At 40.8% G+C, this 14,399-nt stretch overlaps 1 protein-coding gene across 2 annotated transcripts in view; it reads left to right on the forward strand.

Annotated features, from left to right (window-relative positions):
- The first annotated feature begins 484 nt into the window (after window positions 1–484).
- The window catches only part of LOC148402739 (forkhead box protein J3-like), a 42,865-nt gene continuing 28,950 nt past the window's right edge, over window positions 485–14,399 (forward strand). The window contains exons 1-2 of one of the 2 annotated variants that reach the window (XM_088369294.1): window positions 485–795; window positions 11,647–12,134. In XM_088369294.1, the coding sequence (XP_088225420.1) occupies window positions 11,745–12,134 (390 nt within the window). In that variant the 5' untranslated portion in view covers window positions 485–795; window positions 11,647–11,744. Of the gene's footprint in view, window positions 796–8,582; window positions 8,815–11,646; window positions 12,135–14,399 lie in introns of those variants that run through there. The other variant, XM_088369295.1, reaches the window with a different exon arrangement.

Below are 14,399 nucleotides of genomic sequence, written 5' to 3' on the forward strand. Positions count from 1 at the left end.
CAGCACCCCCACTACTCCTGTGGGGACAAGCGGTAGAGAAAATGGATGGATGAAAACAAAAAGGCAAGACATGGTACATGGATGATAAAACATAACTGGAACTGATGAGATGTCATGAGTAAACTCGCAGCCACTGCTAACAAATTTACTGTCAAAGTTGCATCCATCCATCTATTTTTTGGACTACTTCTCCACATGAGGATCGCGGGCGTCAAAGTTATTATTATTATTATTATTATTATTATTATTATTATTATTATTATTATTATTATTATTATTAAACTATTATTATTATTATTATTATTATTATTATTATTATTATTATTATTATTATTATTATTATTATTATTATTATTTGTTGTTGTTGTGTCCATCGTCACACAGGCGTGAATTTCTTCATGAATATTAGGGACTAGATACTTTGATGCGCTATCATCTTTCCTACGGCGGTGTATGAATCCATCTAACCCGTGCTTCGGCTGCCGTTGCAAGTAGTTCCGGTGAATTGGCGGCGGAGGGAAGTCAAGAGAGCGGTCTCCTCGGGTCCTCACCAGACGCCTGGAGTCAAACGCGGACATCGTGCCGAGTCGTCCGTCATGACAGTCGGATGACCACAGTAGCGTCAAGTGACACGCCTGCCGAGTACCGAGCCTGCAGCCCCGGCGGTGACAGAGATCAGACACCAACTGGGAGCTTTTGTCGTCGAGTCACGTCGGGAAGTGCAGTACTGCCATAGTCTGGAGCTTCCGAACCGGCGTGCAAAAATTAAAACCCGGTTCCTGTTCACTTATCACAGTGAGTATTCTGCGTTGCTAATTTGTAATGTATGCATTATCATTTCCAATTTCAGCGTATCAAGAAAACGGCGAGGTTTTAGCAAATGACATGTCACAAAATTCATACATGTATGCATGCATGCAATTATTGTATCACTCTTTTTAAGCAATTATATGCACTGGTAAAGTAAACTTCTATACGCTTGCTCTTGTAACCTTGCAGCATCCCTACTGTGTGACTGACTGAGGCCCTTGCAGGTCTGCTTATTGAAACATTTGTCTATGTGTCAAACTGAAGTGAGCAGTAGACAGTTACAACTGTCTTGTGCATGTGAGCACAGCCTGCACAGTGATGTGTGCTTAGAGGCGACTGGTTCTTTTCTCCATGACATCAAGCAGGTTTGCTAGACGTGACCTTTGCAGATGTGTATGAGGAAAAGTTACAGCAGAAAGATGAATGTGCTGAACCACCTACACTGATTCCACACTGTGCTTATGATTATATTAAAGTATGCAAATTTGGGTCTACGAAATACTTTTTCCATACCACTGTTGTGAAAATTATAGGGAATTAGATACTAATAAAAATCCCAAATTTCAAGAAATGGCAGCAGGTGGTTGCTATTGATTTTCTTCTTCTCGGTCTTTTTAAGTGTCAGGATGCAAAGTGTGGTCACCAATGCAACCTCTGGGCCAAGACTATCAGAGGTGCTTTGTACATTTTGGCAAATGTCGAAAAATGAACGTCTTGATAGTAATGCAGGTTTTCTCATAGAATAAGACTTACGAGTTCTTGTTTTGCTTATGTAGTGTACATGGTAATTGCAGTTGAAAATTAATGTAATAACGTGGCAATAACAGGATAGTACTTACAGAATGGCAATGTAATAACTAATGACATACAGTCGACTGTGCGAGTACTTGTGTAATTCAAACTCAAGACTCACTATGACTATTTGTGCAGTTGTGTGGTAAATGGCCACTGGGTACTGTAATCAATCATTCATTCATTCATTCATTCATTCATTCATTCATTCATTCATTCATTCATTCATTCATTCATTCATCCATCTTCCGAACTGCTTATCCTCACTGGGTTCTGAAAGATCAAAAATCTAAATGCTCTGAATTGGCTGGCAATATGGGGAACTGCTTTGAAATTGGAGGTCAGTGAATGAGTTCATAAAGAAAATTATAAACATTTTGGAGGTTTGGGAGGGTTCAATTACTCGCATTGTTTTTGCTATTGGTGGCAGAGTTTGATCCCTATAACCTTTAAAATTTAATTTCAAATAGGGCTGCTCATTTAATCGAATTTTAATCATGATTACGATTTTGGCTCCAGATGATCTCAAAATTCCTAAAATTGAGGAAAATAAATTATTAGTTTTTTCCGTTCTGAGATGCGCAACTCAACCGCTACGACCTGCCAGATCCAGGTCATATTTAACAGGTGTTTTTTTTCTTTTAAACTATGTTCAGTAAATTCAGTTCCAAACGTGTTCAATAAACGCTGTCCAGTTTCAAAAACATAATTGTGCAAATAATCATGATTTCAATATTTAACAAAATAATCGTGATTATGATTTTATCCATAGTTGAGCCGCCCTAATTTAAAAAGTAATTTAATCACTCGAATGCACTATTCAATGATCAAATAGCATATTCGGGTGACCCGTTTATATTGCTGTTACGTTAACCCCCACCCAGGTGCTGTAAATGTTGACGTAATGTTTCAAAAAGCATTCTTGACCTCACTGTAGACAATGACAAACATTGTTAAAAGTCAATCCCATCAATCTTGTTGCAGCATGCAGATCAAGCTAATGCATCATGCTTTCATCCATCCATCCCGTTTCTGAACGGCTTAGTCCCCACGGGGGTCGCGGGCGTGCTGGAGCCCATCCCAGCCGACATCGGGCAGTAGGCGGGGGACACCCTGAACTGGTTGCCAGCCAATCGCAGGGCACACAGAGACAGACAACCAATCGCACTCACACTCACACCTAGGGACAATTCGGAGTCTTCAATCAGCCTACCAAGCATGTTTTTGGAATGTGGGAGGAAACCGGAGTGCCCGGAGAAAACCCACGCGGGCCCGGGGAGAACATGCAAACTCCACACAGGGAGGGCCGGAGGTGGAATCGAACCCGCACCCTCCTAACTGTGAGGCGGACGTGCTATCCAGTGCGCCACCGAGCCGCCTTCATGCTTTCATGTCTGTGGAAAAAAACTGTGACGTGTGTGTGTGTATATTTTTGTATGTGGCGGTTTTAAAAGCGTGCCACGCTCTAGGTTTGGATGCGTCTCTAATTCCTATCAAGATGAGAGCTGTCTGAACAGATCTCTCTCATCATTATTTGCTGTGAGATTTACTTGGGCTCGTAAATGGTCTTGATTGAGGGTAATTTGGCTTTTTAATTGCTGAACAGCTGCCACATTCTCTGCTGATTGCCATTGTAGACCTTCTCGCTAGATCACTTTTTAGACCCCCTAAATGCTTCATTAAAACATGATGCAAAATCGCGTCAAACGTGAAGAGAAAGGACCCATAATGTTTTACTGATTTGTGTTTTATCATCGAAAAGGTCGTCGTAATTATCGTCAATGTCAGTAAATGCACTGTGGTAATGACTTTTTGGAAGTTGAATTAAGGGCTATTTGTGAATGCGTTACACGCGTCTCATTTTCTTGGCTGAAAACAAACTCGGAATGAAACTCTCTCAATCTGTCAAGCCTGTCAAGATATTTCTTTGTCTCCTTACTTATTTATTACGACTCACAAATTCATCTTACGTGACTTTGCTTTTAAGGAAACGGAAACATGTTTGAATTAAAACAAACTGTCCATAAATGTCTTTTGTAGAGAAGCAAGCATATGTTTTATCTACTTATTGACGAATCTGATCTTTGCTTTCAATTGACAGATGATTGCCGATGTATGCGCTGTGCACGAGAGTTCAAACTCTAATCTTCAGACATGGCTTCATGTAGACATTGTTACACAGTAACACAGTACATTTTTTTTCGTTTTTTCTACAGCATCTTGAAGCTTCTGCTTGGTGTGTATCATCTCCTAATTAAAAGCCCAAAATAGACATGTGTTTGATGTGGGTAGCTTGCCTTCACCACTGGGCTGACCCATATATCGTACCGCGTGTATACTGTCCGCTGTATGTTCTCTTTCAAAGACCTTTTCATACTGATGCCATTTTCCTGAATGTACGTTTATCTTATTAGTAAGAAATCTGTCAACTGGATCTTTTTAGCATACACCGAGACTCTCAGTTGTGTTGCGTGATTCTGTTTTCTACGCTGTCCTTGAACACAACACCTCCTTAAACCAGCTGTGGGGAAAAGTGCATTGCAACTTTGCAGTTTCAATGTAGCGTAAGGAGAAATAAATTCAATACAAATATTTGACAAATTGTTTCCTCTTTAGGTTAGATTTGATACACCTCTGTTACTCACAGTTCAAATCTTCAAAACTGATAAACAAGCAAATACAACAGAATCCCTTAAATTGATGCCCAATAAGTTAAGAGTTCAGATTTATTATTGAAAAGAAAAACAGACGTCTCTGTCCTGGCAGCTCAGCACAATACTGTACCGTATCTTGAAAGTGACATTAGTTTGATATGAAAGAAAAAGAGCGGAATGGACTGCAGTCAGTTCTATCGATGTGGAGCGGCTCACCTGTCAGGCAATAATCTCCACGAGTAAGTCGTCTCTGCCAGAGTTTTCCAACCTGTAAGGGAGCCAAGGCACGTATTTTTCCACAGTAGAAAAATTTCACAGCTCACCACCGTCAACAAAATAACAGGCCTGCTGTCCTTTCTGCCATCTACTGGAAGTTCATTTAATTGTTTTGCTTCTGATTATATGTCGCTGTCAAAGATAGACGAAGAAAGATGCATTATGTGTCGTAAATAAATAAAAATCTTTGGCCCAATAAAGTAAAATTGGATCATTTCCTCCAGCCCACCTGATGCATTTAAATGTGTTGTTCATATATCACACACATACACACGCATTGTTTCAAAGCATGTCTAGTAGATCGACTCGTTCGTACAATCAAAATCTGTACAACATGATTGTGTGGTCGTCACTCGTAAGGTGTTTTCTTCATGCCATCCTTAAACCGGACCTCGAAGAAAGGTCCTTTACCATCTGATGCCGCATTAGAGCATTACAACTCCATGAACATTTATTTTGTGCCTGTAATGTCTTATTGCCAGGAAAATGGACAACATTTGAATTCCAAAACAACAAAACCTCTTATCTCATCAAGAATACTTTTTGATTCTGCTTGGAAAGCATTGCCAGTGATTTTTTAATTTTATTTATTTATTTTTTAAGATTAGTATTTCAAAGATGAGAGACATGATGATGACTTTTTTAGTCTGAACTCAACAGCCAAACAAGGCAGGGCAGTGCAAATCTTTCATCATCTGTCTGATGTAAAGTCTCTACAGTATCTTCAACAAGTTGAGAGTTTTTGCACTCTGCTGGATAAGTTTTAATAAGTTGCAGTTGTTGGACATTTTGCATGTAAAACAAAATAATTGTAAACAACCACAAGAAAGCTGTTGTACTTCTAAAACATGTAAATGACTCGCCATTATAAAGCGCAACAAAAGCCAAGCTTTGCCTTCGAGCCAGGGGCCTCGAGGTTTTGGATGCTTGCTTCCATTATTAATGTTATTCACAAGCCAAACTTTTTAGGTTGTTGCAGATGAGGGCTTTAATCTATTTTTGCTGTAAATTAATGAATTTTTAAAGAGGACTAGTCCTTGTTGAATAGGGCGGGATGAGGGGATGTAGTTAGAGCTGTAGTGACGCAGTGCAATAGCCCCCTTTACTGCGCTGCACCATTTCACAAACATCTCTCTCCTGGGACCTCCGTTGGGGGAGTTTACTGAAATGCTGCATTCCTATGTTTTATTTATGACAAAATATGCCTTGTTAACTTTTTTTCGTTTTTATCTAAAACTCGAATCACGATCGCTTCCCTCACACCCCCGACCGAGTTTGCCGTGGTAAACCTTCTGGGTCGGTAGCACTTCTCTGCAGATGTTTTCAGGTGTTATGCTCAGCTTTGGTGAGCTTTTAATGACTTAAATGATTCATTCCAGGGCTTTGGAGGTTTACTTTTCTACTCTCTCAATCAGCTTTTCTTCCAGCAATGATTCGGAGAAAAATGGCGACAATTGTTTGGTACCCAACTCCGCAAAGTGCAAAAGTGGCTTTGTTTCCCAGCCCTTGTTTGTGTGAGTTATTTAGTAGGTTCTGCAAACGGCTGACACTGCAGTAACCTGTTACATTTTTAACAAAATGTTTTACGCTTAACATCTATTTTGACTTTGCATAGCTTATTAGAGTTGCTGTATGTTTTCATAAGGTTTACATTGTACTGTATATCATTTTAGCGGGACTGTTTATGATCTGACTACAAGGTTGTTCTTTCCTGGCCAGTCCTAAACTTGGCTGAGTGTTTCATCATTTGCCCCAGAAGAATATTACAGTATACATACACCAAACCTTTTCAGTACCTTCATAGAATTATATACGAATATTAATTAAGCTACCATACTTTATGGCATCATGTACGAAGTCACTCAACACCTCCGTCGAGGTTGAAAATGAAAAGGCAAGTTTCCTGTGTGTTGATATACAGACCACACCTCGGTAGAGGTCTGTATGCGACTGAGTGCTCTTGGAGTTCCATTTGAGATGAAATTGGCTTGCCTCGGCTGACAACTTGCAAGCTTCTGAAATGCCTTATAAAAGAGCTGCCAGACTTTTAAATGTGGATAAACGCTCTGCTCCCGCTACTTATTTCTTTCCCCTTTGGAGTATTGATATGTCTGACCATTTTCTTTAAGGACTATAACTGAAACATGACATCAATGGTCTTCTTTGAGAATACGCTGACAGGAGCGGCTGATAATTACTCCACCGACTTCACTGAGAGATGAGTGAGCCGCCACCATAAGGGCAGCTTGATTCGCTTTTATGTTCAAGCAGTCAACCTATTCAGGCTGATGTGTTTTGGCATCAAAACAGAAAGTAATTAAAATGTTCAATACTGCTGTTTGGATGGCTTCTTTTGGCACATTAGCCCAACCCCTGGCAAAGTGCTCCCTTCCCGGCAACCTCTTTTGCTCCAAACGCTCTGGGTGGGTATTTTGTCATTACTTCATTTTCCTCTGAAAATATTTTGATGCCCCCCCTCTCCGCCCCAAACCCCCCTCTCACCCCCCGTCACTCCATTCAAAGTACTCCCTATTAAAATGCAGAACTGTAAAAAGCTCTCAGTCTAAAAGCCGCCTAGCAGCAGGGGACTGTTAGCTGTTGCTGATGCATGTGGCTGAGTGCATACATCACAACTACAAAGTCTAATACATTCAATCGCTCACACACCCTCGACTCTTTAGAAAGAGACAAGATTTAGAGTTGGGAAAGCTGTGGCAGGAAATCTATTTTGATTAATAAGTGTAAAATTATTAGCCTTTTCCTGAGAAGCGATGCCCGGGTGCTTGCTCCTGTCTGGTCATTCATGCTTAATTATTTGCACCAATCAACAGCTAATGACTCACAATGGCTCTATTATTATTATTATTATTATTTTAAAGATAGCAATAGCAAAAAAAATAAAAATTCAGATCATTTCACTGGTGAATTATATTTTCAACAGGCCAGTACCCTTCCTGGTGCTCGTGGGGATCATGTTGTTGTCAGTTATTGCTGGTGTCCCCAAAATGAGACCTAAAACGTCTGGTCTCCTTTTGGAGGTACAAGGATTCCATCTGACAGCAGCCATATCCTAACACACCATAGGAGTGGCATGGCTCAAAGTGTTGCGCAGCCGTCTCCTAACCTGAGAATGTGGGTTCGTCCCTCAACAACATTGAGTTACCTCGTGTATGAATAGCGCTTTTTTAAATGAACATTTTTAAATTTTCTCCAAAACTCTAAACTCCAAACTTTATGCATGTCAAATGCTGCCATTTGTGTGTGGACTCTCATTTAACAGGAGTTTGAAACTGAATAGTTATTATGAACATAGGCTATCCGCAGTTGTTCAAAGGTAAACGCACTTGGGCAATCAGATTATCACAGTCGATTATTTTTACTTTGCCTTTTGAAAGGAATTAATCTTTTAAATTAAGGGTTGTAGGTTATAGTAATGGTGGGAAATGTTCTGAAATTATTTATTTGGGTTTCATGTTTTGTAATGTCACACAACCCCACGGTGTCTTTATATCAGTTTTATATCTATTTGTGTCTTTGTTTGGAGAGGTTGAGAAGGTTATGCAGAAGTAGTTAATTTATGCTAATGATATGCTGTGGTGTATGAACAAGATGCTACGCAAGATTGTTTTTCTGCTCCCCAAAATACAAAGTGTTTGTATCCTCAGACAGAGTAGCTTACAGTGCAGTTAGGGAGCTTTTGCAGAGGTACACTCTACATGATGTCTGTACACTGATAATTCTTCTCCCCTGAGCTTCTGAGGCTGGTATGACACACAGCATGAATTAGAGAGGCACTATGTTGAGGTCAGCCCAGTCACCGTGGGACCAGTTGACTGGGTTGACTAGGTAATTGGTTGCACCTCGCTCATCCAGCAGGACCCATCTCCCTCGAAGCCAAGTCATGCCCCTCCTCCCCCTGTCCTCCGCTCTCTCCTATTACTCATCAAATCGACGACTCGTCAGCCGAGCTGTGTGAAGCTACTTTGGGCCGCGTTCCAGACAGTCCCCGCTCCCAACAAACTTCCTGTAAACCATTGCAGCACAGCGGGTTTGCAGCTTGTGGCTGACTGAATTACAGCTTTATTCTCCTTTTAATGAGGAGAAAATAAGTACTTGTTGTTCTGTCACTACCTCCCCACGCTCCCACCTACAGGACATACCATCACCGCTGCTAGCAATTTTACCTCTCCTCCAGCTGTAGAGCTTCATCAATTAAGATGACTTCCTGGGATGATAGCTCTCGCTAGACCTTGAGGGTGTGCTGGGAGCTGTTGCTGTGCAGGTAGCCTCATCACATATTTTGTGTGTTATCTTTCCTTGCCATGGTACCACTGCCTGAATTTATCTCATTGACATGGCTGCCAAATATTTGTGTTTCTAAAAAAATGTTACGGAATTATTTTATCTGTATTTGCAATTAACACCATTTTTGCTGGAGCTCCTCCTGGTACATTGCCTCTCAAGAGGAATTGATTGAGAGAGACACACGGTTTGCATTTCTCTCCCTAGGCATGCTTATCTAAATGATCCAACCTTGATCATATTCACTGAGTATGAATGGAAAACGTGTGGGCCAGTGGGCTTTTTTGTTGTGTGCAAGGACACACGAAGGTTGCTGTGTGGGATGCAAAATGAAGGTTCAGATTCAGTGTACATGTTGGTATCCTTCGAAGGCTGACTGCTAATTACAGTGAGTATTCTATCTGCCGGCCTACACATTTTGCAGCAAGATTTTGCTTTATCTGCGCCCATCCGGATTGAAGTGTCAGGTATGTAACTTTCAAAAGCGTGGTGATTGTGAGCTGTCAGTCTTTAAAAGGGCATTTTACACAGTTCTTGTCGATATCCGATTATGAGCGGTTATGAGGCATATCTTCTGATCGGGCTTGCGTTTCATTGTGGGGTTTGCAGGTGGCACTGTAACACAGGGTCACATTTTACTGCCATGCAGTTTTATAAAACAATTATGTTAATGAGATGCACGTCAAACAAGTGTGGAATGTTGGTGGGCTTTACATATGGTATAGGAGACAATCGAGCTTCTCCATTCCTTCAGAGGCTTGGAGCTGTTGCCCTCGTCTCCCATTTGGCAGCCACTTGTGAAAACAATTCCGCAGCTTTTAGTCATTCTGCAGATCCAATTGCCATTTCCACTTGGGAAACAACGAGAATGAGAAGCAATCCAGATTGACGGAGCACACAGAGACCGAAAGAAGAGTTGAAATCAGGTTGGATGCCGAGCCAAGTTGAGCGCTTGCACGTTATTAATAACTCATGAAGGCTGGCGGAGCGAGCTCACCGTCTTGTGTGGTTGTCTGTTTGTGCATTGCAGCAGCGCCAGGAATTGCCAGAGTCCTTCGACTTTTCATTTTAGCATCTTGCCTTACTTTTTTGTCAATGGTATTCATTCAAGTTCTTTATCCACTCATTTAAAATGTTACCATTAGAAACAAAAGTTTGGTTGTCGATTGGTAGGGAAAACATCCCGAGGTGTAGAAGGGTTCCTCTTTTGACTTTTGGAGAGCCACACACCAGAAATCCAATGTAGCCAGATCGCAATGCAACCCAGAATCTTAAAAGGCTACGTGCCTTTGAATTACAGGATATGTTCCATTTTACAAATTCATGTTGCGGTTTTATTTTGAACTTTCAATAGGTAATTATAACAGAAATATTTGCTCGGTGGACCTCCACAGTTTTTTTTTGTTGTTGATTCGTTTAGAAAAAAAATCTAACTTAACTCTGACAAAGCAAGATATGATAGATATGGACAAAGCCTAGTCATCAACGGTACAGGAGAAGATGATGTCCTTTGTTTTTTTTTTAATACTTCTCCTTGTCTATTGACAGTTTGACGTGTCATTGATGGAAAAACAAAATAAACAAACAAAAAAACATTTCTTATTGTCTAAGGGATTTGCTCTCAACCAGTCTACAGGATGTTCTGTGCAGACATAAATTAGTTTAAAACATTTGACTGGAGAAAAGCATTTTCCATGTTGGGTTAGAACATCTTTGAATGTCTTTGCTGTTACACAGTCTGCCTGCATCTTGGCCATTATTCATTGCTGTCTATGGGAGTTCAAAAGAATGCCATGGTGGTCCCATTAAGTTGCTTCTGAGTACCCACTTAACAGTGACAGTCCACATTGTCCACAAGATCAACTTGTGATGCCCTGTTCTCTTTTTGTGGTACAAGGAATAACATAGCAACTCAATGGCATCATGAAAATCTTGCTTTGGTACATAGCTAGCTTTTAGTTGGAAGTGCAACGTTAACTCCTCACTACTGAAAACAATGTACGGATTTTGAGATATCACATTGCCTTCCTCAAAAACCACCGCCACAACTTGTATATTTATTGCTGTTTTCTTTACCAGTTTAGCTGTGTTACCCGAGTTGCATGATACTTGGCAGAAGTAGGGAGCACGGGTCTAGGAGCAACCCGTTGCATTTCAGTTCAAACCTAGCAATGTTTTATCACATTAGTTGACATAAAAAGATTCCAGACAGATTTCCTCAGTGAATAATATATGAATATAGACAGATCAGCAGCTCCCAGGTCTTGTTCAGAAGCCTCTATCCATTGCCCTCGCCAAATTGGCATATGTAATATATGCTTTAATAGCAGTCTTAGTGCGACAAATTATTTATTATATTGGAGACACAGTATAGAATCTGAAACCAGTACACTTTAGATTGGGTGCCAGTCAATTACAGGACAGACAGAGACAGATAACCATTCACAGCTACACTTACTATTTGGAAAGTCACATATGGACCTCACTACCAGTGACGTGTGAGAGTTGAAACTGTGTTAGCAGGTTTAACAATGTTGTTGTTGACTTAACTAAAATCCAAACCACATCACTCTTTTTCTGATTCAATGTGAACCAAATGAGACTGAACAATGTTTGTAGTCATTTTCAGGAATGAATTCTGCTTTGTGCAAGTTGCATTTAATATCAAAACAATATCTCCTACTCAAAGTGGATTTTTTTCCAAATTCTTGATCAAAGTAGCCTCAAAAAAGCGGAACAGGTCTTAAATTTGGCTATTGTGATCATGGTCTATATACTAACACTAGTACTGTTTTCTATTCTTATCATGCAGATGTGATCCAAGGTTGCAGCACCCCGGTACCCATTGAGCCCATTAGGAGAGGGTCCATAAACCGCTGTTCATCTTATTCTTCATCCTTTTCCAGCACTATGACCTCTGAACTGGAAAGTAGCCTGACCTCAATGGACTGGCTTCCACAGCTTGGCATGAGAGCAGCCATCCAGAAGACTGACAGAGATGCGGGTGGTCTCCACCACGGTCACTATCATGGACATCACCACCACCACCACCATCATCATCATGGTCTCCATCATGCACATCATGGGCCAGGAAAAAAAATCACTCAGTTAGAACCTGGAACAGCTTTAGACCAGGAGGAAAGTAATCAACAAAGAGACGGTAAACCACCATACAGCTACGCAAGCCTCATCACCTTTGCCATCAATGGCTCGCCTCGCAAACGCATGACCCTCAGTGAGATCTATCAGTGGATCTGTGACAACTTCCCCTACTACAGAGAGGCTGGCAGTGGCTGGAAGGTAAGCAGCAGCACATCCTTCCATCTTTGCTCATTTTGATTTGAAAGTGAACTGAAAAATTTTTTTTTTTTTTAAAGCTACCACGGTTATATTTTGATTCCATGACTTTGTACAGTGTTCATTTGTTCATCTGCTTATCATCTATCAATTATATTTTTTTCCACGATCGGTAGAGGATTTACTAGTTACATTTAAGTGAGAATATTCATTTTGTCAAAAGTTTAAAGTTTATAATGGAAAACAATGTCTGATTCAGAACCCTGGAATGGTCACCAATCAAATGCTGGACACACGTGAAGTCATAGTCACGTTGACTCTGATCGGCAACTTCCAGTTTTCAATTAACTTGGCAAGTTACTGTACACTGTACACTGGCCCTTACCCAAACTCAGGTAGGATAGGCTTCAGCTCAGCTGCAAACCTAAGCCATAATGAAGACAGGATGGATGGATGGATGGATGGATGGATGGATGGATGGATGGATGGATGGATGGATGGATGGAATGTTTTCGGATTATGGGAGGAAACCTGAGTAAAGAGAAAAAAAACCAGGTAGAATATAGAAACGCTACACAGGAGAGATCCCATTTGATTCAGTCATATAAATTCAGCACAAGAAATCTTATCACATGACTTTTATGCAACTAAAATGTGATCACTTTTTTTGTTCGTGTCCCAATAAAAAAAAAACACCCTGTCGAGCAGTCAAGTCATCCACTCTGATAAACTCTTGCTCCTGTTGGGTGCCTGGATAGAATAAATAAATGCTGTAGAAATTGGAATGGCTGGACAATTCCAGACAAAACTCTCATCTTCATTTGGTAACTATTAACGTCATAGCTGTTTACTCAGATTTGGTGGATGTTGGCGGACGTTGGCAGTCCCCGAGTGCTCTTGTTGCTCTTTCACTATCACACAACATTCTTGAGTCCCAATTATACTAGATAGCAGGCTAATTAGGTAGCCAATTAACATCAATTCTGCAACCTGCTTGTCAGACAGAGAAACAACCCTTGCACTGAAAACTTTGGAGGTCATTAAGGCTGACACAAAGTTAAGAAGTCGCAGTAGCCTGTGCTGCCATGGTTTCTTATCAGCACAGACATTGTGTAGCAGGACTTCCACTTTTGGAGCAATTAGCTTTTGAGAAGGTGAACTAAAGGAAGATGACACCAATTATTCCATGCTTGAATTTCACATTGTGCATTCTCAAGTTTCTCAGTCTTTGCGTCACGAGTGATAACATTGCTGTTTTTTTATGTGTCCTGTGATTGCTGGTGACCAGTTCGAGGTCTACCCCGCCCACCCTGCCTAAAGACTGTTGGGATAGGCTCCAGCATGCCCGCGGCCCTCGTGAGGATAAGCGATTCAGAAGATGAATGAATGAATAATCCTGATGAGCATAAAATAGGATTGACATAGATAGAATTAATTTAGAATAACGTTCGGTCTGCAATGCATTTCATTTAGTTCTTGATAATAAAACGGCCACAAGAGGGCGCCCCAGTATCGATGACTGGTATCGGCCGCTGTCGCGAAGTCCGATACATTAAAATAAGGCTGAAATTGATACTAGTTGTGGTACTCACTTGTTCCTAATACTTAGGAACTTACAGTAGTTTCTATACGTTTTGTGCTTTCCATTTTTTGGGTGTGTTCAAATACGCTTAAAAAGTGTTTTAAGCATGTGGGAGGGATAAAGACCACAACCTTGTTTTATTTATTTATTCTTTTAACGTCGTTTTTGTACATCACAAACTTTCACCAATTGCGGTTGGTTGATAACATGTCAACCGTAGTAAACAGGTTCAGTGTAGTCTTTCCGTTATGTTGACAAAGTTCTCTAATAGAGCTTTTTCTCCTCTTTATACCATCTGTCTTTTCCATATGCGTTCTCCAATTGTTGTCTGTCTGTAATCTTCTATCCGGTGCTCCCTGTGTGACGATACATGCCTGAAGTGGTGACACGCAAACCAGCTTGGCTTGGCGCACCCTCTTACCTCCATTGCAGGACTCACTCAATTTGTTTCCTATTAAGGAAGAGAGGATAGAGCTTATTTAGGCCTTTTAGGGTTTCTGTCAGTGCAGCTTATGACTTCCCCTTTCTTCAATTGTATTTGGGTGCCAGAATGTTTTGGGATCCCATAATTACACTTCACTGATTTGCGTGTGAGGCTGCATTCTAGTGGCATCATTACAGCCGCACACTCGTGGCGGATTTACTTTCACACGCTCTGGCATTCGTCCGTGAGATTGGTGCAGGGT

The sequence above is a fragment of the Syngnathus floridae genome, chromosome 2 (assembly GCF_059516105.1).
Source record: "Syngnathus floridae isolate MCC-2025c chromosome 2, RoL_Sflo_1.0, whole genome shotgun sequence".
In the NCBI taxonomy this organism is placed as follows: domain Eukaryota; kingdom Metazoa; phylum Chordata; class Actinopteri; order Syngnathiformes; family Syngnathidae; genus Syngnathus; species Syngnathus floridae.